This window comes from Phocoena sinus, chromosome 5 (genome assembly GCF_008692025.1).
Source record: "Phocoena sinus isolate mPhoSin1 chromosome 5, mPhoSin1.pri, whole genome shotgun sequence".
NCBI classification, from domain to species: Eukaryota; Metazoa; Chordata; class Mammalia; order Artiodactyla; family Phocoenidae; genus Phocoena; species Phocoena sinus.
This window is the reverse complement of record NC_045767.1, coordinates 120,224,011-120,248,952: the sequence shown is the minus strand read 5'-3', so window position 1 is coordinate 120,248,952 and position 24,942 is coordinate 120,224,011. Positions and strand designations below refer to the sequence as shown.

Here is a 24,942-nt window from a genome sequence, read left to right as displayed (position 1 = left end):
ATTTTTCTTAAATGAAAAGTTTTTGAAGTCTGCCTGCTTTTAAGAATCATATTCTCTCCATCTTTTTCTCCCTATAATACTGGAAAGGATCAGGTTCATTAAGCTTCAAGAATATAGAGGAATTATAACATGGATTCACAGTCCTTCTTAGTGACAAAATTCTTGATTTAAGACAAATCAAAGAAAGAAATGAGCACTTTTCATAATATAGATAGATGGGTAGTAAAATTATATCCATAAATCATTGCAAAGAGATGACTGCCTATTTGGGAAAATTTTTCAACATCAAAGGGCAATTTCCCATTTTCCCCTCACACAATTAATAAAACCAAGATCCTTCTTCAGAGTCCATGTTGCTGATTTGGGGTAGAATATAATTTCCCTTTCAATTTTCAATTGCTACTGAGTTGCCCTTGGCATTTTACAGTGCAACAAAGTTGTCTACGACCTTTTTGAGAGCTACTCAGCTACTGGGACCCCAAATGTCAAGTACAACTCAGTTGCTCTCAGAAATTTTCCACTTGCAATTCACTTGTACTTGAAATTGATCACATACAATGCAATGGAAATGCAAACAGAAAAAGAAACCTTGTAGAATCTCTTAGGAAAATTAATCCATATCATCATAAATGTGGCAGAATGGATTGGTCTCTGTCCTCATTAGTGAAGAAATATTGTCAAATGGATTAAAGTAAGCCTTAGATCAAGTGCCCTAGGTTCTACTCTCTGGCCTGGTGACCTTGTCCAAACCATGAGCTTTAGGACTTTGTATATATATCACAGGTGGTCTCAGGATAGAGGACATATTTATCATCTGTTTGTAAACCCAGTGTCCCTGCTTTCCCCGTGATCCTCTGCCTCCCTCCTTTTCCTGATAGAGTACTGGCACAGCTCTGACAAGGAGCAGTTGTTCAGACATGTGCTCACATTGGGAAGTCTGGTCTTTTTCCCCTTAACATACGATGCTCCTAGAATCTCTGTTAAATGTGTCTTTTAGTAGAAGCCCAATTGGCCTAGAGTAGCAGGTCTTAACGGGTGGTGATTTGCCTCCCAGGAGACATTTGGAGACATTTGGCAGTGTTAAGAGACATTTTGATTGTCATGGCTAAGACAGTACTACTGGCATCTATGCTAGGCCACAAAACATGTCTCAACGAATTTAAGAGGATAGAAATTATATCAAGCATTTTTTCCAACCACAATGGTATGAAACTAGAAATCAGTTACAGGGGAGAAATGGGAAAAACACAAACATGTGGAGACTAAGCAACATGCTACTAAAAAGAAAAATGGGTCAGTGAAGAATCAAAGAGGAAGTCAGAAAATAAAATGAAACGGAAATAAAAACACAACTTTCCAAAATCTATGGGACACAGCAAAAGCAATTCTGAGAGGGAAGTTTATAGCAAAGCAGGTCCACCTCAAGAAACAGGAAAATCTCAAATAAGCAGCCCTGTCCTTTTGAAATCTTCAATCTGCATTTTTGTAGTTTGAGTCTTATTGGCAGAACTAGTATTTAATATTTGTTCAAAGTGAACGTGACCAGATCCTACTGGTTACTTCTTAGGACAGTAATATTTCCTGATATAAGAGAAAAGAAAGAGGCCAGAGAAATTACTCTTGGTAATCACGAAGCATGAACCGAAAGGTGAACTCGTCGCAGCTTCTAGAGTATTGCAGTGACTTCCTAACAACCCAAACCACTTCTCTTTGAAACAAAAGGAAAATTACCAGGGATGTTACTGGAGGAATGTCTACGCTAATATCATTTTTTATTGAATACAAGTGTTCAAGAAGTAAAATCAAGCAGTGAGCACACATGAAATCATATGGGAGGAAACGAGCCCCTAGTCCAGTGCTCTGCAAGCAGTAGGTGTTCAATACATGTTGCCTGCCTGGTAGCAAGATGAAGAAAGACCTGCCTACCAAGTGGTGGAGTAGAGACTTTGCTAATAAACTCATTACAATGCCCTCAAGCTCTAATTACACAGAATTCCATAAATCGATTGCTCTCTTTCTCTCAGTGTCCCAACTTCCTGGATAAGAGACATTTCAAGAATAGAAATATTCTTATTTGCATCAAAAAGGATAAATATGCAAATAAAAAGTTTGTATTCTATTCTAATGAAAATTCAGTTCCTTAGAAGTAGAAAAAGTAATTTATAGTGAGATTTCCTGTTTTGGGAGAGGATTTTTATGGGAACACGTCTATCAGACTTAAAGTTTCCATTACAAACTGGAAAGAAAATTCATGTTTTCTCCTTAGGAAACCAAAGCATTCATTGATATTTTCACTGAATTAGAATTTCTATGCTATTTTCCTTCACGCAGATATGTACTTTCCAACTTCCCATCGCCACCAATCTCCCGAGTACACTGTAACCACATCCATGACCCCATGTGTGCTGGCTGATCATTTGTAGATTCTCCCCTCCCACTCCCCAAAAAGAAGCCGCAACTCCTGACTATAGGTCTGCAGTCAGTAAACTACTTTCAGGCGAAAGATCTTCATGTTATGTGTCTGATGTGACTATTTCTGTTTGTGGCCATGACACCCCTAGCGTGCCTATTCAAATGTGGTGACCTGCGTTTGATAAATTGTTGAAATTGGCAACACATAACTCTTGCTAACAGAATGAGATGGTGCTTTTAAGCTGACTGGAGTGCTCAGTCTATCTTGATCCATTTGCAAAGAGGCTACATCTCTTCTCTGAGCTTGGATTTGATTAGTCAGTCACTCATCGGGTTAGAACATTCTGTTCCCTGCCTTCACTGGCTAGACAAAGGGGTTGTTTGCACTGCTTTCCTTTACCTCACTCTGCCTTTTTGTAATTACCATTCACAGGGTGCAAACTGGGGGAACAAGGTAGGAAGAGGAAGGCTACAGAGGTTGCATTATGACCCTTGCCCTTCTGATTGTTTTTTATCTCTGTCCTCTCTCATGAGTATGCCTTAATGACACATTTGACTTTTGCTTAAAATAATACACCAAAATGGAGGACAGTATGGAAACTGACCGCATTTTATTTACCTTTGCATCCTTAGGACCTAGTACAGCACTTCGCTACATAGTTAGCAATCTAATGAAAGTTTGCTGAGTGTTTAATAAACATACTGCTGCTACCTAGACTGAGGACCTGAAGCACAATACAGATTTGTATATTTCATTTTATGTCAAATCCCTAGTTTCAAGAATTATCATCAGTGATAGGTATGCAGCTCCAAACAGCATTTCACTTCACACTTCTAATGGGCATGGAACATCAAGGGGTTTGTGGTTTATAATTCATATCTTTATGAACACATTTGGCTACGCATTACAAAGACTTTCCATTAGCTTAGCCACTTACAAAATAATTCCAAATAAGCTTTATCAGATTTTCAAAGAAGGGCAGCCCTGGAAGAATCTGTTTGCTTGAAATAGGCCACTAATGAGGTTGACGTGAAGAACGTTCTTGGCAGAAGCAACCTGGAAAGACAAATGGTGCAAGTGAATTCGTTATATTTCACCTTCTCCTCCTCTGCTCTTCTGATAGTTCTGCTTTGCTTAACATTTTGAATATTTAATACTATGCTAATTTTTTCCATTCAGTGTCATTTCTGTTCTAGAGAAAATTTTATAGAAGTCATTCCACCAAATATTTAAAATAAATGGGGGTGATATTTGGGGCATTTGCATTGTTTGAGATTATTTTGAATCTCAAAAATTGTTTTTCTTTCTTTATGGACTTTTTTAATGTTTAAAGGTAGTGACAGCTACTAATAATGCATTCATTAGTCTTTCTCATCAAATTCCAATTTTAGGTAGGAAGAGAAAAATACAGTTTCACTAGGGCAGAGTCATCAAAATTGACGTTATTTCATAATTGCCTTCATAGCATCATTTGAACATTGACGCAATAAAATGCGGTCAAAAATAATATTCTCCGGGAATTCAAACACATAGGGACAGGACTGTCTCCATATATTATGGAAAACTAACAAACATTGGTCTGTGATTTAACTTGCTAGTGTTCCTGTTAGTCTAAGCCCCCAGTAAAAAGAATCTCCCCCTCAAAGGTAGCATTCTATTTAAATTCATGTTCATTTGAGAATTTATCCAGGAACCATTTGGCCTGGAATGACTTGGGGAAAAAGAATTGGTAGCGTTTTGGAATATCAGAACTGAGTAAGTCACTAGAGACCATTTCATCTAAGCCTTAACTGTACTGGCAAAGGAAATAAAGGCCCAGAAGGAGAAAGTCATTTTCCCATGCCATGCATGTTGATAATATTAAGACAAAATTATACCCCTTCCACTGTGCCAAGCAGATTAGCATTCTAGTATATAGTTGCTATGTGTTTAGAACAGAATCTCATCTTACCAAAAATCCTGTTGTATAAAAATACATACCTTCCATATATAAATCTGAATGATACATACCCAGTGCTTAGTTCTCCCTATATCATGGATTTTATAGTTACCTCTCATAAACGTTGTGTGGGTGAGATGGTAAACAAAGTGTATAAAGCTTTCTAGAGCAAAGATTTCGCCGGTAGAAGCAATTTAAATGTTTCAGCGAATATTCACTGTAAAAAGAAAGATTAACAAAGTCTGGAATTTTAGATCTATGTATTCTTTTCCTAAGGCTAATAGAGCATGTGTCCTTGGTATGCATGTTTGCATCGGTGATCATTTGGATGGGCTAGCTCTTTCTTCAAGAAACAAGTTAATATAGGTGTCTTCCCAAGATTAATTTATATTCAAAAACACCTCCCAACTTTCATAACAATGAGAAACAGTGTGTTTGGCAATATGCTAATTGCTAATTGAGTTCTTGTAAGGAAATGAGGCTTGTCTATAGGTGAAAGGAGGATAACAGTTGTAGTGGGTGGAGCTGGAGGTGAGTTAGGAGGGAATTTCAAGGGAGGTTATTATGGTAGAGAGGATTTTTGTACTATGGGGCATGACCTAGTGCCCATCCTGCTCTTAATGAGTTCTGTTATCAGCACTTTCATCGTCATTCTACTCAGAGCACCCCTACTCTCCCACCGCAATCCTCCACCCAGTCCCAGGCTGTTCTAGCTACAAACGCTGCTGAAATGTCAACAATGAATAAATGTGCTGCTGTCACTTCTTAATCTAGAAACTGAGCATGTTTACCTAACATTTACTGTATTTCACAAAGTCTGGACATTTGTTGTCAACAAATGTATTTCAATAAAATATAAGGTGTAAACTGATTTTTAACAAATGAATGCCAAAAAGCTGGAAAAAAATTCTAGTACTCCATAGCTTCAAAATTTATCAGAGTTCTTAAAACTTATCAATTAATATACTTTTTATTGGAAGAATTTATTTTCTGAATTTATCTTTGGATTCAGATTATTTCCCATATTAATGATGCCAGATTACAGCTTTTTTGTCTGAGACAGTCTCAGTTACTATCTTAACAATACTGGCGAAAAAGCACAGAGTGTCTGCATGTTATTAAAATTTCAGAAGTGTTTTATTCTTTCAAGACTTCACAAACTGGCCAATGAAAAAAGTCAAGCACCACTTATAAAAATGCTTTTATTATCCTAAAATACATTCACATACCATATATCCATCAGTATATTTTATTTGAGAAAAAATGTAAGCCACAAACCCAGAACTTGCCAGTAAGTTATATTTAGCATGTTTTCCAAATACTAACTTGAAGCAGAAAAATGATTTTCAACCAAAAATATTATTTCATGTGTATAATTTCTCTTAAACACATCATACTTTGAAAGTATATTCGCTTCTCCTGTTTGAAGGACAGAGCAGAGTACCCTTTTTCTTGACCACAGCTGGCAAAGTGTATGTGCTTAATAAATAATTATTGATTTGATATGGCTTAGGGAACTTTCTTAAATTTGAAAAAAATGCTACCTGGATTCATCACAGATATGACCTTGATATTAGATTGGTTTAAGGAATACTGAGACCAATGGCAAAGATCCAAAATGATAGCTCCACTATCATTGCAAAATTACATAGCCCTTTTATATGTTTGTTAGTTATTTTATATGTTAGTTATTTCCACCTCTCTCATCTATAAACACATGACATCGGACTAAATCTCCAAGGCCTCTTTCAGTTCCCAAACCCTATAGTTTAGACTACCCATAAAAAATGAATGGAAGTCTGGGATATTCAGTTTCTAAAGTCAAGCTCTAAAGGCTATAGACTTCCTCATTAACAAATACCAGAAGGTATACGGAACTTTGTGGGTGCTCAATAAATATTAAACAATCAGTTTTATCTTTCATCTGCTGAATGGGGTAATGCTGACTGGTCTCACAGAATTCCATGTAAGAAATAATAAATGAGAACAAAGTACTTTTCAGATAATGGAGTAATTCGAATAAGCTGCTTTAATAGGTCTGAGGTCTAGCTAGATGATGCAAGAATAAGGTATCTTTTTTATTATTACATCTGGGAATCCAGCAGTCTTTTCATCTGTTTAAGAAGCAAGTCTTTATCCTTGCTTATCACCAAAAAGTCAGCATGAGTAATTTCTGTGCAAATGGAATTTTTCATGTGATTTTAGCATTTATCACTTTTTAACAAAATGTAGCTTTTATCTTTACCTGGTATCAAAATGGAATCATATCTTGATTTAAACAGTTTAATGAGGCGTTCCATCAGCATTATACTACTCTGTGCAAAGAAATGCTTTTTGAAAATGACTGATAAGCTGCACAAATGAGAAAATTGTAAATTTAATAATCCTCCTACTCAAAAAATAATACAGTTCAGGAACTGTTACTAAGGAAAATGAAGTACTGCATTCTGATTTCCTACAGTCTTCCACAGTGTGTTCTTTTTTATGTTTATGTTCAATAAATAATCTGTGTTCTATTTTTTACAGTGTTTCAACAAAAGACTGCCAGAAGACAATCAAATGGTGACAAGTTCCATGGCCCTAAGAAACAAGGTACTAACATGAACTTCAGTTTAGTTAATAATCTCTAAGTAAGAGTTAAAGAAATCTTATGAATACTGAATAAGGTCTCCTGCTGTAGAAGTAAATAATTGTGTACTTGGCTAATTTTACTGTTAAGTCAGTCAGTGTCTTACCCAAGTATAATTTTTCCATAGTAAGATTAATGCAAGAAAATTATTTAATTAACAAAGCCAAATTATTTTTAATTAACAAAGGCAAGAATTGAACAAAGGCCTTACTAGGATATTTGTGGTGATGTTGATAATGTTTGTTATCAGAGCTCCAGGAGGGTCAAGTAAGACAAATTCTCTAACATCCCTCAGAGACCTTTAGAGAGAAGCCTCTGGAACCTAACTTGGTAGGAGGGGCAGATGATTGATGCCCCCATGAAGGGGACCAGCATGGGTTTTCTGTGCTCTGCACTGAACTCCAGTCAAAGACTGTCTCACTATTCTCTTGCCTTGGGTAATGGACCTACCATTTATTGGAACAATTATTTGTCATGCAGAAAAGAGCTGAACACTAGCTCAGAGGCATCTCACACAGGAGGAATATTTTCCTCTTGCTTTCATAAGGAGGCAGCTGCCTCCAGCCTTTCCTGACACACTTGGTTCCATTGAAAAGAGGTACTCTGGCAGGTTATTTATTATGATGTTTTTCTGATAATAAATCTTTGGTTAAAGTTCAAAAATGAAAAACATAAAAGGTGGCAGAGGTGGAGGTAACACTGGATGACTCTGATAATCAATGAGCATGTACAGATGCTTTTAACCTCAACCCACTTTTGAAATAACATCACTCCAAAATAATATTACCTTGAAATGTTACTCATAAATCATTGAGAGAGACATTAAAATAAAACTGGGAAGTTATTTCACCAGCAGCCACTTCCATAGCCTCTTTGTGTGCCATTGTGAAAATAGCAAAGTGCTGACTGCACCAACTTCTGACACCCACGGACCTATTAAATACAGAACCTCATGGACTTGCTCCTGGGATGCTATGGATCATCCTTCAAACAAAGGTGTGTCCTTAAATGAACGATCATCACCCATCACTTCAAGTGGCATTTCTCACCGCAGCGAGGTTGTACTTAGATGATTCTTCCAGTTAAGTATGTGGTGTTTGAATGCAGCACATGATGGACCTGAACTTCCAGTCTCCTACAAATCACTTGGATAGACTACTTATAAATTTGTATGCAAAAAACTCTCCTTATTGGACAATTTTTCATTTCCAGTGATTTCTTAGTTTGAAGGGAAAGATATATCTTTTTAAGTCTACTATTAGCCTCCCACCGTGCCTTCAGCTCTCTCAAGAAATAAATGCAGAACTCCATGTGAGATCATTGTACAATTAGGATCAAACAGTTATTGAAGAATTAAAGTAGAGAAGATTATTCCTATCTGGACTCTTCCACATACCTCACAGAGCTTGGAAAAGAATAAAGAGAGGGGATGCTTTGAGCTCTTTGGGAGAAAGTTTCCCTAAAGCATTTTTAACAAATTATTCAATTATTATATTTTAATTAAATTACGTTAGAATTAGGAGGATGATGTGAAGAAGGCCACAGGAGATGAAAGAAGGGGACAAGTAGCAAGTGTAATGAAGGGATCCTCAGAATGCCTGATCTGTCATCCTCTGGTTGTCCCACAGAGAGCAATGTAAGAAAAGGCTGCTAATGTTTTTGAAGCCTAGGAGACACCTATTAATATTCTACCATATGTATAGGAAAAATAGTCCCTTCTGTACTCAGAATAAAAGGGGAGGAGAGAATGGTGAAAGGAAACAAGAACCTAAATTATAAAATATTTTACTGGATTAACATCTGTCCATATCTTGTTACTTAATTTGCTTCTTCAAGATGAATGATGACCAGATTTTTTTAATTCTTGGGGGGTTAGGTTACTGAAAATTCTAATCAAATTTTTGTGTGAATTTTTCACTCTCTAGATATTTCAATCCAATTATTGATGATATTTTTGATTAGTCACCTTAGAGCAGTTCCCCTAGATTCCTTTAACTGTGGACATTAGTAATTCAGCAGAATGGAAAAGATTATTGTTCTGTTTTCAAGGAGTAGAGGAACATTAAATCCTATGAAATGTTTGTTAGGGGAAAAAAAACCTTCCTGATAACTGCGGTCTGCAGGGAAATCAGAATCTAGCATGAGAAGAACATAATTAAGAATAATGGGGGGGCTTTCCTGGTGACGCAGCGGTTGAGAGTCCGCCTGCCGATGCAGGGGACACGGATTCGTGCCCCGGTCTGGGAAGATCCCACATGCCGCGGAGCGGCTGGGTCCGTGAGCCATGGCCGCTGGGCCTCCGCGTCCGGAGCCTGTGCTCCGCAACGGGAGAGGCCACAACAGTGAGAGGCCCGCGTACCGCAAAAAAAAAAAGAATAATGGGGAAGGTTTTGAAATTAAAGAATTAAGTACCTAATGGACTTCCAATGTCCAGCCACTTTTCTCTAAATCTTTTCAGATATTTATGACCATCCAGACCATGGGACATACTAGACAATCAAAACTACTTATTCCTAAATTAATGAATACTCTTCAAATACCCTGGGATTTCATGGTGTAATAGAAAAAACAGTGCATGCTTCACCAATGATAATCTCTTTATTTGATTGATAGAGAACAAAAAGACCCTTTTGTGAAGTGTTTGTCAGAGTCAAGATTTTTTAAAGGGACTGGACAGGTTCTCTAAAGGTTAAATAAATTATTCAATTATTTCACTATATGCTGGAAGGGAAAGGGATTATGAGAGCCAACTATTTTCCCACTGAAAGTATAGGCATTTCAGATGCCCTGTGTTGAAGACTGCCAAGGGATTGCCAGGAAGCTACATTATTGCTAAGTCAAGGAATTTTCCTGAGGAACCGAAAAAAATTAATTGGCACCATTTCCATGGAAACTCAACAGATTTCTTCAACTCAATTTTCACATCCTGGAAAAAATATAAGAAAAATGCTGAGGACTCTGGATCACAGATAAAAGTTTCCATCAAAATACATTTTTAAAATCAGTTTTTCCAAGTTGGTTTTAAAATTAGAAAAATTTTAAATCAGTGCCAGAGTGTTGTCCCCAGAATGTGCTGCTACCACACCTCCACCCACTTCCCAAAATTGAGCCTCACAGAGCAGTCAAGGGTTTGTTCTTCAACGTGGCAAACCAGAGAACTGAATTTGTCAGTGGGTTTGGAATCAATTAGAGTTTTGATGTCTGAGTCCTGTTAACTAAGCTCATGGAGGACTGATTTATAACCCCCAATCCCAATGGATTAAATCTGTTTTATGGGAAGATTTCTTCCCAGTGATGAGAATGCTTGTATTCATTAGACCCTTGCCAAATATTATTAATAAAGTTTTTATAAAATATAATTAGTAATTAGAAGACTACTAGGTGAACATGATCAAGTCAAAGGGTGCTGGAGGAATGTAAGGACTTTGAGGACATGGAAATAGCTGATTAATTTTCCGTGCCTCACAAAATCATATAATAGTCTAGGGTCAAGATTACTCATGTCTCCCAGACCTGTTTTTCTCTGTTACATCTTTTTCTTAGGCTACGCCATGGGGCCTTTTCTATCTTCACCGTAATCATCCCCATTTTGTCAACACGGTGGTACCTCAGAGGTGAAGCATGGCCATTCATGATGTTTAGCGTCCTTAGCATTCTTAACTGCCTCCGTGTGATCATGGGTCATGGCCACAGATATGCCCAGCCATACAGTGAAATAATAATCCTCTCAGCAAGCATGTGTTGTTGCTGTCATGCTTGGAAGGCAAACCATTTTTTTTTGAGGGGTGGGGTTAGGTGGGAGGTAGGAGGAGCACGTCCACCCTAACCAGCTGCCTATACCAGTGATTCTCAATCCCAGATGAGCATAAGAGTTATTTGTGGAGCTTCTAGAATTTAGTTGGCTAAGTCCTACCTTAGACATGGGCTACAAGCAGAACACAAGAGAACAGTAATATGCTATAATAATAATCTCAAACCAACACACAAAAAACAAAATCTAACCAAAAGAAACTGTTTGAAAGGCCATATTGTGGTCAGATTTGGCCTCTAAATATGTTATATTTCAAAAATAATGTGCACAATATAATTTCAGTTTTTTGCCACGTTTAAACCATGCTTAAATCCATGTCTCATGTAACAATTCAAATCTCCAGCCACTCCCTATTGTATTATTGTATCATTTGCTACAAATTACTTTTGATAGTTTCATTTGTTATCATGCTGTCCATATTGTCTTATATTTGAGACACATTTCTCTAAACTCATAATTCTATCAGAACTGGGAAAATAAAAGACGTATCAAGAGAATCATGCTATGAATAAAAACACAAAAGAGAAAATAATTATTTTTGATAATGAAGACTATTCAGATGTGTTTAATAAGCAGGCACTGAATCTTATCTGCTCAGTAATTCCATCTTTCTGGCCCCTGTAGGCTTACAAGTTTGCAATCTCTGATATAGTCTCTGCCCACTAATTCCTCGATGCAGACTGCAAAATCGTTATCGGCTGGTCTTTTCAGGGGGTGTGCATGCTCTTGGGAAAGATATAGTCAGGGAACATATCTTGTATGAGCTCTGTAAGTTCCCAGTGCTGCAGCAGTGTGATGAATGTTAAATAACAGAATTTTCTATAAGTAGGAGACCTGGAGAAATGCAGATGGTATTACCCTTATGTGGGCAAAAGAGAATGCGGGTCCCTGAGGTATTTTCATCTGGCTACTTTTGCCAGTAATTGATATATTAAAAAGAAAAGAGGGGAAATTATCAAAATGTAGTTATTTGTACTCCATAAAAGAATAATGGCTTCAATTCTCCTTTTCAGTATAACTGACATTTCCATTTGTCATGTTCATAGGAGTTTTTTGTTTGGTTGGTTTCTGTTTTTGTTAAGGTCATACCTGGAAAAACTTGTGTAATAGCTGAGCTCTTGTCTAAAATGGTGATGTGTCAGCAGCCAGCAGTGGCCTCTCAGAAATGCTTGTGAAGGAAAGGCATCAAAAAGATGGAATTCTTAATAATAGTGGAAACAAAGACTGGAATAAAGCTAATGCTGGAATATGGGACTAATTCCAATTAATTCTAAGGTTGAAAAAAAGGGATTGAAGCAAATAAAACCAGTAGTCCACCCGCTGACCCCTAGCTATCACTCTACTACACAAATGCTAATTTTTTAAAGTTCTCTCCACTCCAGCTCTGGTCTTTCTATATACATGCAGAAAAAGCAGTTCTCCCAGTAGAAAGCAACCTGAGACCCTGAAGTAAAGCCCTGTGAAGGAAAGATGGGATGGGCAAGAAAACTTACTTATTCAGGGAGTTCGTTGCTTGCAGACCTATCAGTACATAGTGCCAAAGAATCATGTTCCACCTGTTTGTGACAAAGCTGCACTAGACAAAGCTGGTAAGTCCTGGGATCTTGAGTTATGAGTTGCACCAAAGTCCTCTGTAGTCCTAGAGCAGAGAACAAAATTTGATCTGAACACAAGGAATAGAAGCAAAGGATAAACAATCACCAAATCTCTTGTCAAACATGATTCTATAGATGCGTTCTCTTTTAAGAAGATTGAAGGAGAGAACAAATAAATGATATGAGAACTTCAAAAACCACGTCAAAGGAAAGGAAGGAGAATTTCATCATGAAGACTCAGGATAATTATACTTCTGTAAATGACTTCCTTAATGAGTACGGTTGTCATATATCTTCCCAAGAAGCACCAAGCTATCAGTATGGAGATAGTGGGAAATATGCAAGTGTGCCCCACCCCGGACACACACACACACACACACACACACACACACACACACACACAAGATAAGAACATCCCAACTAATAATGTGTAATTGTTTTTACAAAATAACTGTAAAGAAGTATGAGTTATCTTTAATTTTCATTTATTAAATTAAGCTAAACCATTTAGCTTTCAGGATCAGTGCTAGATACCCACTGACAATATACAGGAGCCAAAAAAGAAAATTTCAGAAAACTGCACAAACTCACAAAACAAATTGAAACATAGAGAAGAAACATCAACAGAAAGTCAGGGGTCAAGGTCAGGCTGAGATGAAAGCAAAACAGATGAAAGACATTTTAGCTGAGATGGCAGGATGAGGTGAAACGTGACATGACGAAAATGGATCAAGTGACTAGAGGACATATGGCAAAAATAAAATAAACTTGGAACTTAAAATTTCAGTAGCAAACTAAAATCCACGTTGGTTATAACAAAAAGGAGTGACAGTGGGTAAAATCAATTATTGAAGTTGAGAACATAATTGGAAAAGGGTTTGTTCCCAATACATGGAAATACTAAAAACAGTCAAAAGACATGGAGAACAGAAATCCAACTCATGTATAATAGGTGTTTTTAAAAATAGGCTAGAAAATACAATCAATGACATAGTTTAACAAAGCTTCAGAGTACAGAAGAGTGGGGGAATGAATATGCAGACTGTACGGACTCGCTGTGATCTAGCAAAAAATAAGGAAATATACCCACATTTAAAAGCATCTTAGCAAACTGTTTTAGTTATAAAGATGAAAAAACAACCCTAAAGTATTGAGGAAATATGTTAACTTAGATTTTCTTCTAAAAAATCAAAATCAGTTTTACAATTTAGAAAATGATGTAACAAAAATTTGAGATAATGGACTACATGATTTATTGGGAAAACGCTGCAACTTATATTTAGTCAGCTAATGTGTTTGTGTAAGAAGAAAACAAATATATTTTTTGGATGTCCAAGATTTTAGAAAAGATAGCATTTCTATGTCATCATGAAAGTATTCCCCCAAATATCTTCTAAATAAGTGAGAGATACTTAGCAACAGAAAGAGACTTGCAGACACAGAAAACAAACTTATGGTTACCACAGGGGAAAAGGGGGGGGGGAGGGATAAATTAGGAGGCTGGGATTAACATATACACACTACTAGGTATAAAATAGATAACCAACAAGGACCTACTGTATAGCACAGGGAACCATACTCAATGTTATGTAATAACCTATAAGAGAAAAGAATCTCAAAAAGAAAGTATATGTATTATATATAACTAAATCACTGTGCTGTACACCTGAAACTTACATGATATTATAAATCAACTGTACTTCAAAAATTAAAAAAAAAAGAAGTTATGGCATTAAAGAATTTGTGCTGAATAATGAATTCAATAAAACATGGAATTAAATTTAAATAATTATTATAAATTTATTTATAAAACATCTGAACGTAAAATATTGGTGATAAAAATATGCAATGCAAGAGATCATAATTTTATTGCAATAATCTAGGTCCAGTGCTCAAATAATATGAAAATGTCTAGGAACTAGAAAATAATTTAAAAATAAAATAATGCCCTATCAAGTCTATACTAATCAAAAAATATAAGGTAAAAAATCTCTGAAATTTATAAAAGTAATCATTATTTTAAAACAAAATATATACCTTCGAAATCACTTAATATAATTATAGAATATATATACACTATATCTACCCAATCTTTCTAGCAAAAGACAAAAACTAAAAAAAAGGCAAAAAAATGATACAAAATAAGGTTATAATTAGAACAGCAGTTATGAAAATACATGTGTCAGTTAAACATCCTCAAAGAGCAGTCACAATCACTGAGGGCAAATGGCACTGTGTGAAGCATTTATATACGATAGATCAAGTCCTCACAGCTATCTTATGAGGTAGATATTATTTTCCTTTTTAAGATGGATTGGTTATCTGTAATCAAGGTCACAGAACTAATAAGTGGTAGAGGTGGAGTTTCAGTTTAATTCTTTTTGACTCTGAAGCCCATGTTTAGAATCTCCTACTATCCTGTTCTTCCAGGTTATCATAGTAACAGCAACTAACAGCAACTATCTCTACAATTTCCTGGACTTTTGCACAAGCCTGGAACATTACAGAGCATGTTACACATATTAATTCCTTTAAACCTTGCAACAACCTTGTAACTAATGGTATTATTTACCTCCATTTTGTAGACAAAGTGAAGCTTGCAAAGGTGGGCTGAGACAGATCTGAGATTTGTACCCATGATTGCCTGGTTCCAAATACCACATTATATATTCTTTTATAAAAGATGCAGATTCAAATTTGGATAAAAGACAAAATCAAACTGTATCCTGCTTTTTGAAGATATACTGTAAAAAAAATACTAAAGAAAAGTTGAAAATTTATGGTCATTAATGGTTGCTTAAAGAAAAAGAAATAAACGAGTTGTTTTCAATCTTAATTTTAGAAAATAGGATTCAAGGCAAAAGTATTAGAAAAAGAAATCATTTTATTTATTTAAATTCTAAAATCCAAATAAAAGCATGTCATCCATGTTCTTTTATGTGGCAAATATTAAAAATACTTAAGTAAAATGTGGTAGAATAAAAGAATTTGACAAAAACCACAGTAGTAGTAAGAGGTTATAAATACTCTGAATCTTTGATAAAACAGTAAAAATGCAAAAACAATAAAATAGGGTATATAAAAAATTAAGATAATGTTAAGTTTGTACTTAATAGACTGTACACTTTTCAAAACCCTTGATAATATGCTATCTGATTTTTTAAAAAACTCAATAAAAATATGACCTATTCAACCCACTTTTTGATCTCAGTATACTTTTTAAAGAATTAATAACAGAAATGAAAAACACCTGAAGAAATTCTAAAAACCTCTGAAGGCAAACAAAATTAAAACACAATTGAATGCTTAGCAAGCAAACTATAAGCAGAGGCAACATCACAGCTGTACATCTTTAGTTATTAAACAAGAAAAGGAAAACAAAGGAACTAGATACTAGTAAAAAAAAAAATTATGGGATAAAACCAATTTAATAAATCTAGTAAAAGTTGAAAATTAATGGTATAATTTTTTAAATTCACAGATGTGAAAACATAGGAAATTTTAACTAAATCTGAAAGTTTATTTTTAAAAAGAATAAATTAGCAAATGCTCTGGCAAATCTAACTAGGAGAATACGCCAGTAAGAAAAGCAGTCATGAGAAGATGTTAGTATATAGAATCAGAGGAATTGTTTGATTTTCTTGTGTATAAAAATATATGATTTTCTCATCAAAAAGTCTACAAATAATAAATGCTGGAGAGGGTGTGGAGAAAAGAGAACCCTCCTACACTGTTGGTGGGAATGTAAATTGGTGCAGCCACTGTGGAGAACAGTATGGAGGTTCCTTAAAAAACTAAAAACAGAACTACCATATGACCCAGCAATCCCACTCCTGGGAATATATGGGGAGAAAACCATAAATTGAAAAGATACATGTACCCCAATATTCATTGCAGCACTATTTACAATAGCCAAGGTATGGAAGCAACCTAAATGACCATCAACAGTGGAATGCATAAGGAAGATGTGGTACATATATACAATGGAATATTACTCAGCTATAAAAAAGGAATGAAATAACGCCATTTGCAGCAATGCAGATGGACCTAGAGGTTATGAAGTAAGTCAGACAGAGAAAGACAAATATCATGATATCACTCATACATGGAATCTAATTTTAAAAATGATAAAAATGAACTTATTTACAAAACACAAACAGACTTACAGATATTAAAAACAAACTTATGGTCCCACTTAAGGGGAAACGTGGTAGGGGGAGGGATAAATCAGGAGCTTAAGATTAACATACACACACTAATATATATGATTCATAACCAACAAGGACCTACTGTATAGCACAGGGAAGTTTACTCAATATTCTGTGATAACCTATATGAGAAAAGAATCCAAAAAAGAATGAATTTATGTATAAATGAATCACTCAGCTGTATACCTGAAACTAACACATTGTAAATCAACTATACTCCAATAAAAATTTTAAAATATATATATGTGACTTTTCAAAGAAAAATACTAATTAACAAAATTATGTCAGGTGATAATGACGTGTCAATGTAAGCTCATCAGCTGTAACAAATGTACCCCTCTGGTGAGCAGTGTTGATAATGGGGGAGGCTACTCATATGTGGGACTGGAGGTATACAGGAGATCTCTGTAACTGCTACTCAGTCTGACTATGAACCTAAAACTACACTAAATAATAGAGTGTGTTAATAAAACAAAGTCAACTTATTAAAAAAATTATGTCAGGTGATGAAAGGAATTTTTAAAATATCACTAGACCAATAACTAAGGAATATTTGTATTAAGTTTTAACTCAAAAGGTAACGCAGGACAAGTTTTGTCACTGAGTTATTTCAAACTCAACTATTTAGGAAAATAAGGAGATTAAGTCAGCACCACTTGCCATGTGTATTAAGGTCTAGTACTTATGCAGTGCTTAAAGCTACAGTATTTAGCATTACATTGACATAAGAATCACTTAACAGTGAAAGAATGGTTTAGGTTATCAAATTACTAAAAGTTTTTGTGCTTTTTTTTTTAACTTGAATAATGCAAAATATTATCAAAAGTGCATCAAATCAGTCATTCTCTTATCCAACTGGTGAGAGGTATTTAACAACACATTTCCAGGAAAGGAGTTGATCACTAAGTATCAACAGCTTTAAAAGTGTACATACTCAAAAATTAGACTTTCAGGAGTCTATCCTAAGAAAATAAATAGCAATACAGCCAATGATTTATGTTAAAGACTTTTAGGCACCAATAGTACATAACTGTGGGAAAAACTGGAAACAACAACAAAATAGCCAACAGTAGGAAAATGGTTAAATACTTGATTGAATATACAAATTTCAGAATAGAATACAGCCACTAAAACTCATGTTTCAAAGAATATTTAATGGCATGGAAACATTCTTAGGCTATAGGGATAAGAGAAAAGAGCTGGAAACATACCAGTATAAACCTAGTTCAGAAAAAGAAAGAGAAGAAAAGAAAGCAATGTGCACTTAAAAAGGAGAAACATCAAAATGTTAATACTCCACATTTCTGAAGAGTGTAGTAGTGAGTGATAGTCATTTTCTTTCTTAGTACACGTCTGTGTTTTCTAAATGGTGGTGGGGCAGGGCATGGGGACTCTCCTTCTGAATTTACAATTAAAGTGAAGTGGCAAAGAATATACTGTCAATGAAAAAACTATCCTGCCACTTGTCAAACAGTAAGGCCAACTTTATTCAGGGGATTATATACAACAATATAGGGATTGCTGTCTACGGGATTTTACAGTATGGGAGAGAGTGGTCTCAACTCTGAATGCCACAAGGAAGAATGCGAATTTATAACCCAGGAGCAGAGTGTGTGGGAGGGGTGAGAAGTGGATGGGAAATTACTGAGAACACCAGGGGTGAGAGAGATTCTCCCTAAACTGACTGACCAGGATTCTTACTCCAGGCAGGCCAAGTGATCAGATCACATCAGGGGGATGATGGAAGATAAAAGAACCCAAACAGATATTGAAGGTGATCCGATATCAAGGGTGGGGAATTTTGGCTAAAGCAACAGCAGGATTCTTATGAAAACTGAGCAATGCAAAGACAGACATGGAAGTACGAAAGGTGAGCCCTAGTTAGGAAAAGGTCTCAGGAGCCTGACTAAAGTTTAGTCAAGGAGAGAACCCATCAATAGCAGCTGTAGGTTAAGGGGCATCAACACTACATCAACACTACATCTCCTAATTTGCTCATGTGAGCCTGAGCTCATTTGCTGCCAATTTCTTAGATACGGAACAAAAAAGTAACTTCAGATTTAAACCTTGGTCACTGATTTTTTTTAAGTCCTATTACTTTCAAGTTTGTTCCAGCTGCTCACAAAATAATTTGGTAAGATAGTACAGTATGGTATGGCATGGTATACTATGGCATGGTATAGTATATCTGGCATAGCTTGGAAGGGTGTATTCCATGGAGAAACCTATTCACGAAGTGGGAGAAATTTCTTATTGTAAAAGCAATACAGTATTATTTCAGAAAGTTGGAAATTAGAAAAAGGTAATCACTTCTGATACCATCACAATAGAACGACCTGTATCATCTTTAAAACTGTTCCTGCCTGCTTTATTATATGCACAACATTTTTATGGTTAAAATTTTACTATATATACAATTTTGCATCCTGCTTTTGTACTTGTCCTTGTGTAATAAGCACACTCTCCGTTACACTTGGTCTTTTAAATTATTATTATTTCAATGACTACCTAATATTTACTAAGTAAATATTTCACATTTAAGTTCTTTGGTGTTGGCCAATCAAGTTATTGACTTTCAGTTTTTCAGGAAAAATGTTCTTCTAGCCAGTCACTTGGTAGTAGAAAGAACTTTTATGAAAAGCTCAATCTGCTTTCTCACCTAATCTCTAGATTCATATGTCCACCAGACAGGTTGCTTGATGTTAATTTGACCAAAACTTGATCAAATGGAAAATCTTGTAAAGAAGAACTGATCTGAAAGGAACTAAAACTTTAGAAACTGTAGTTTGTCTTGAAGCTTTTACGATAAGAGAACAAGTCTGCCGTGTGGGCAAACAGCAGTATGACAAATGCTTTTCAATGAAAACTATGTTAAAAACTCATACTAACTCTTATGAGAATAAACTAATAATAAATACAAATTTGAGGAGCAAGGAAAAACCCTTCCACCCCCCATAAAATAGTCATCTAAATGCAATAAAGAAATTCTGCACAGCCTTCCAAAAATTACAGGTTGCATGTTTTGGTTTGATTAGTCTGCCCTTAGAAAGAAAGGAGGTAAAAGGCCTAATCATTTTTCTTTGCAGCTTGTCATGCCTAATAGTAATTTATCAAGACAATTGGTTTTAATGTTTTTAGTGTGGGGAAAAAAAAAAAGAAGAAAAAGCAGATGTATGTAAAATTAGTCTAGTTGTAAACAACTCACTTTCGGGACTCAATCTGTCTACAACTTCTGCCACTCCTGAATTTTGTTCTTTTGTTGTCTCTGCACAACCATGCAAAACTGAATCCTGCCTCCCCCCAAAAAGTCATCTTACTTATATTTTGGTAGCTAAAATTTGAAATATGAAGGGATAATTGAAATGAATATTATTAAAAGAATTCAATGTTTTTTTTTTTTAATTCAGCTAAACGTGCACATATAGCAAAACTGAAGTTGGTACCATTTTCTGGGAAGGCTTGGCTTGAGATAACTTCTATAAAAGCAGAAAATCCAGATGCATGGGTATTTGCGATAAAAATGGATTCACACTTAGGCAAAGGGATGACAGAAGTGAGGTGCTAGTTAAATGGCATAGCTGTTAAATGACGATGCTAAACCTCCACACTCTGGCAGGAATGGCACATGGAATTCTACTGCAAACAGCATCTTACAAATTGAATTGGATTGTGGAGACCTATAAAAAGCAAGTGGTACAAGAAGCAAGATCTCAATTGTTACCTGTGCTTTTGGCTGCTGAACCACTGAGCCCTCTGGCTGACTTTTGCTTCTCCAATTCTCGTGGGATTTCATGTCCTGTCATCCCTGAAGGAAAAGATTTCAGAGTATAGAATCTGTTGACATCTTGTTAGTTCTGGGGATATAGGACTTCTGAAGTGAAAAGACAAGCCAAGAAAGCCCCCGTGGGAATCAGAATGATTGGCCTTGGAGCAGTGTTATGTGCATGTGAGCCTTTACAAAAAAAGAATCCTCTCTGTGCCCCTGTTCCAAGATTCACTGCTGGAATCTCAAAACTGAAAGGGACATGAGAGGTCATTCCAAGACTGCCCCAAGGCTCAAGTTCCCATCAAATACTTAAAACTGCTATCAAGTACTTGAACTTCTCATTTCCAGACTAACCAATCCTATCAATGAATCTTTATTACTATAGAATTTGAATGCCCTCCCCATTTCACAAATCCCGTCAATCAGGTCTAGATACAGTCTAATTGATCTACTTCTTTCTTGAAAAAGAGTTCCCAGTAATGAGCAATTTCTCCAGCGATAGGCCCAATTTACTACCAACTTGCCTACAGCTTGGCAGGACTACCTCTTCTCTCCTTCTAGACTCTGGGCATGTTTGGATTTGATAGTGCACACGACCTGTGCTGCTGCTGAGCCATCCAATCCCTGCTGAGATAACGCAATAAGTATGTTGGACTTAGGAGAAATATGTAAATGAGAACTCAAATGAGTTCTGCAGCCAGGCAGGCAGTACAAGTGTGAAGTCATCCAGAGACTTATAGGGAGTAACAGAGATTGGGGTAGCCTGGAGAGTACAGAGAGTCCCTAAAAGCATACAGCTTCATTTATGTCTTTGTAAGCACCATCAGAATACTGACTCACCCGTGGTCTGCAATTTGCTCTCACTGTTCCTCAGGCCAGTGTCTGGTGTGGCATTAGCAGCCACACAAGAGACATCAGACCATCGAATGTTCTCATCGTGCCGAGCAAATAATACATAGCATGTTCCAAAATAAACTCTTTTGAAAAGGAAGCAGGTCACGACAAAAGGACCAGCAATTATTTATTTTAAATCTTTCAGGAATAAATTCTCAAGTGGTCCTGCACCTCTTGTGACATTTGGATGTTGGTTGAGATCTTTTTTCTCAAAGCTGGAGAGATTGTGTTTATTCCATAAAAATTTATTAGTAATGATAGTGTTAACTCTTTCTTATTTAGCTTCCTATGCAGCAGGCCCTATGCTAAGTATTTTGTGGACCTAATTAAAAGTAATCCTCACAAAAGAACATGACATTGGCACTGCCCACCACCAGCCTAGTGCAGAACTTTTGCTGTTATTTCTCTCCTCATCCCTTTATGTTTTTCAGTGATGAGACATATTCTTTTCACCCATAACACTAGGTCTGAGGCATGACCATCCTTAGAAAGAAGCTCATTAAAAAATTTGTACTGATTTATTCTGTAACTGCTTATAGACTAGCTAGAACAAGAAACTCAAACTGCTTATTTTTTAGAGTGCTTTTTTTTTTTCCAGTTGTCATATGCAGACTTCTCATTAAAACACCCTTCCCTCATATTGTAGACAGATCTCGGATGGAGAGTCAAGGCTTTTCCACCATAAGGGGCTGCCTTGCTGCTGGGCAGGAGGAACTCATCCTCCTGCAAGAGAAAGTCAAGAATGGGAAACTCTCTGTGGACGAAGCCCTGGAGAAATTTAAACACTGGCAGATGGGGAAGACTGGCCTGGAAATAAGTCAGCAGGTAATACAGACCCCAATCCCTTCTGGAGCATTCCCTCAGGTGCAGAGCTCCAGCATCTTTGTAAGCCTCTTTCTCTTAACAAGAAATACAGGTAACTGTTCTTTTGTTTTTAACTAGCCACACACAAAAAAGAGATTTTAAACTACCAATTAGAAGCTCGACAATACCCAGATTTCATGCTTACAAACCATCGATGAACTCAATGCTGAGACCATGTATATCAGAGCTAATACCTAATCAACGTATAAGGCTGTCCTTAGCACAGCGCATGTTTTATGACTCTCACTGCTGAAGTTAAGGTGAAGCATCTTTACACTAACGTGCTCAGGATTCTGAAGAATGTATTGTGTAGACCAGACTTAAAGGGAACAAGAAAATGCTTGAAATCATATCAGACAATAGTCCTAAGTAATATTTAATAAGTTTTATCTTCTCTTCTCCTTAACCTTTGGAAAAATAAAAAAATATATATATATATACATATATATCAGGATTTGCATGTATATAAATATGTACATACATAAATATATATATATCAGGATTTGCATATATATGAATATATATATACATCGGTCAGGATTTACAGAGAAATTATGCCAAGAGTATTAACTTCAGATAAGCTTGTCTTCTTTAAACATAACTTACATCCTGAGAGGGGACTACAGTAGGTGGTTCTAAGAGGAGAATGAAAACAAAATATACTCTGTGTAATATAATGTACACCCCATGACATTCCTCAGTGAGGGTACCAGGACCATATTCTAGCTATCCAATAGGCCTTCCCACTCCCAAAATGTTTTACCAGTCTTTTTTCTTCTCATCATATAAAACCCCAGTACCTTAAAAGCCAGTTCTCAGGCAGCTGTTTGATTAAACACATTTCATTAGCTACATTAGGCCTAAGTATAAATAATCATTAATAGCATAATATGCTACCTTTCCCAAGGATCATTTTTATTTAAAAATAATGCTTAAGAAAACATTTTTAAACAACAGGGAAATGAATCATAATGGTGATTCAAGCAATATGGCATATAAACAGGATATAGTTTAGGCAAGGGACTTTTCCAATACATCTGAGATCACAAGCCTTGTCAGAAATCACCTGTCTCTATGGATAGCTCTTGTTGTGGTTAGGTGACTGGACCTGGTCAAGATTTTGCAGTGTTAAGCAAGGGCAGTTCTTTTGCCAAACAAATGCTACGAGTGCTGATTGTAGAGTTCTGTAACGGATCGTTGTTCACGGTACAGTATTGCTTTCAATCCACACCATTGCCATCACCGTCAAGCATCCTTCTTATGCCGAAATGGGTAAGATGTGCCTAAGTGCAGACTTACAAATCACTTTCCTAGCAATGCTAGAAAATAAGTTATATGCGTTTTGTTAAGTCAATTGTACTTCATCCTTCTTAGACCCTTCAATAATAAAGTTTACAATTTAAAGTGATCCAACCTAAATACCTTCTTGGTAAGGTTTCACTAGTTGCTTTATTAAACCCTTGGTTGTTTACATGTTATTTGTGTATTTATATTCAATACTGTTTTAGAAAGAATTTAAGGTGGTCTATACTCAACTACTCTGAGACCAGTGTGGCTTAACTAATATATAGGGATAATGGGATAATGAATACAGTAAGCAAAACAAAACAAAACAAAATTTAACCTGTAAATACAAGAACAAACACTAAGATTACTTTCCATCAGAGTCCAAAGTTTGTGACTGACTGAGGACTTTGGGAGGAATCAGTCAGTTCTTTTCCATTTCTTTCCCAAATTTATTGAGATATCATTGACTTTGTCTAAATTTAAAGTGTATAACGGGTTGATGTGATATATTGCAAAATGATGACCACCATAGCATTAGCTAACACCTCCATGATGTCACAAAATTACCATTTTTGTGTGACGAGAACATATGCTGCTAACTCTCTTAGCAACTGTCAAGTTGCTAAATATAATATATATATAATACAGTACTGTTAAATATAATCATCCTGCTGTACATTAGATCCCCAGAACCTTTTTATTTTATAACTGGAAGTTGGTACCCTTTGACCAACATCAACATCTCCCCATTTCATCCACCCCTCAGCCCCTGATAACCATCATTCAACTCTGTTTCTATGAACTTGGCTTTTTTAGAGTTCACATATGTGAGATCACACAGTATTTGTCTTTCTCTATATGACTTATTTCACTTAACATAATGAAAACGCCCTCAAGGTCCATCCATGTTGCCGCAAATGGTAGGATTTCCTTCTTTCTCCTTGCTGAATAATATTCCAGTGTGTGTGTGTGTGTGTGTGTGTGTGTGTGTGTGTATACACACATATATATATACATATATAACACATCTTCTTTATCCATTCATCTGCTGATAGACACGTGGTTTCCATATCTTGGCTATTGCAGTGAACATGGAAAGGCAGCTATTTCTTTGAAATCCTGATTTCCTTTCCTTTGGATAAATACCCAGAAGTAGGATTGCTGACTCATATGGTGGTACTATTTTTATGGAGGAACCTCCATACTTATTTTCATAATGGCTGTACCAATTTACATTTCCACCAACACTGCACAAGGCTTCCCTTTTCTCCATAACCTTATCTCTTACCTCGTGTCCTTTTGATGATAATCATTCTAACACTTCTGAGGTAGGATCCTACCGTGGCTTTGATTTGCATTTCCCTGTTGATTAGTGATGTTGAGAATTTTTTCATGTATCTGTTGGCCATTTTTATGTCTTCTTTGAGAGATGTCTACTCAGTTCCTCTGCCCATTTTTTAATCAGATTATATGGGATGTTTTGCTACTGAGTTGTGTGAGTTCTTTATATATTTTGGATATTAACTCCTTCTCAGA

The 24,942-nt window shown here is 36.0% G+C and overlaps 1 protein-coding gene and 1 long non-coding RNA gene across 2 annotated transcripts in view; one reads left to right on the top strand and one right to left on the bottom strand.

Moving 5' to 3' along the window:
- The window catches only part of BANK1 (B cell scaffold protein with ankyrin repeats 1), a 310,241-nt gene extending 285,881 nt beyond the window's left edge, over positions 1-24,360 (top strand). The window contains 2 exon segments of the mRNA XM_032632810.1: positions 6,879-6,944; positions 21,902-24,360. Coding sequence (XP_032488701.1) covers positions 6,879-6,944; positions 21,902-22,197 — 362 coding nt within the window. The 3' untranslated portion in view covers positions 22,198-24,360.
- On the bottom strand, positions 3,024-20,395 carry LOC116754296. The gene is made up of 3 exons (XR_004350035.1): positions 20,317-20,395; positions 12,286-12,431; positions 3,024-3,469 (listed from the first exon to the last, which is right to left on the bottom strand). It is a non-coding gene; the product is annotated as an uncharacterized LOC116754296 (long non-coding RNA).
- Positions 24,361-24,942: the final 582 nt, after the last annotated feature.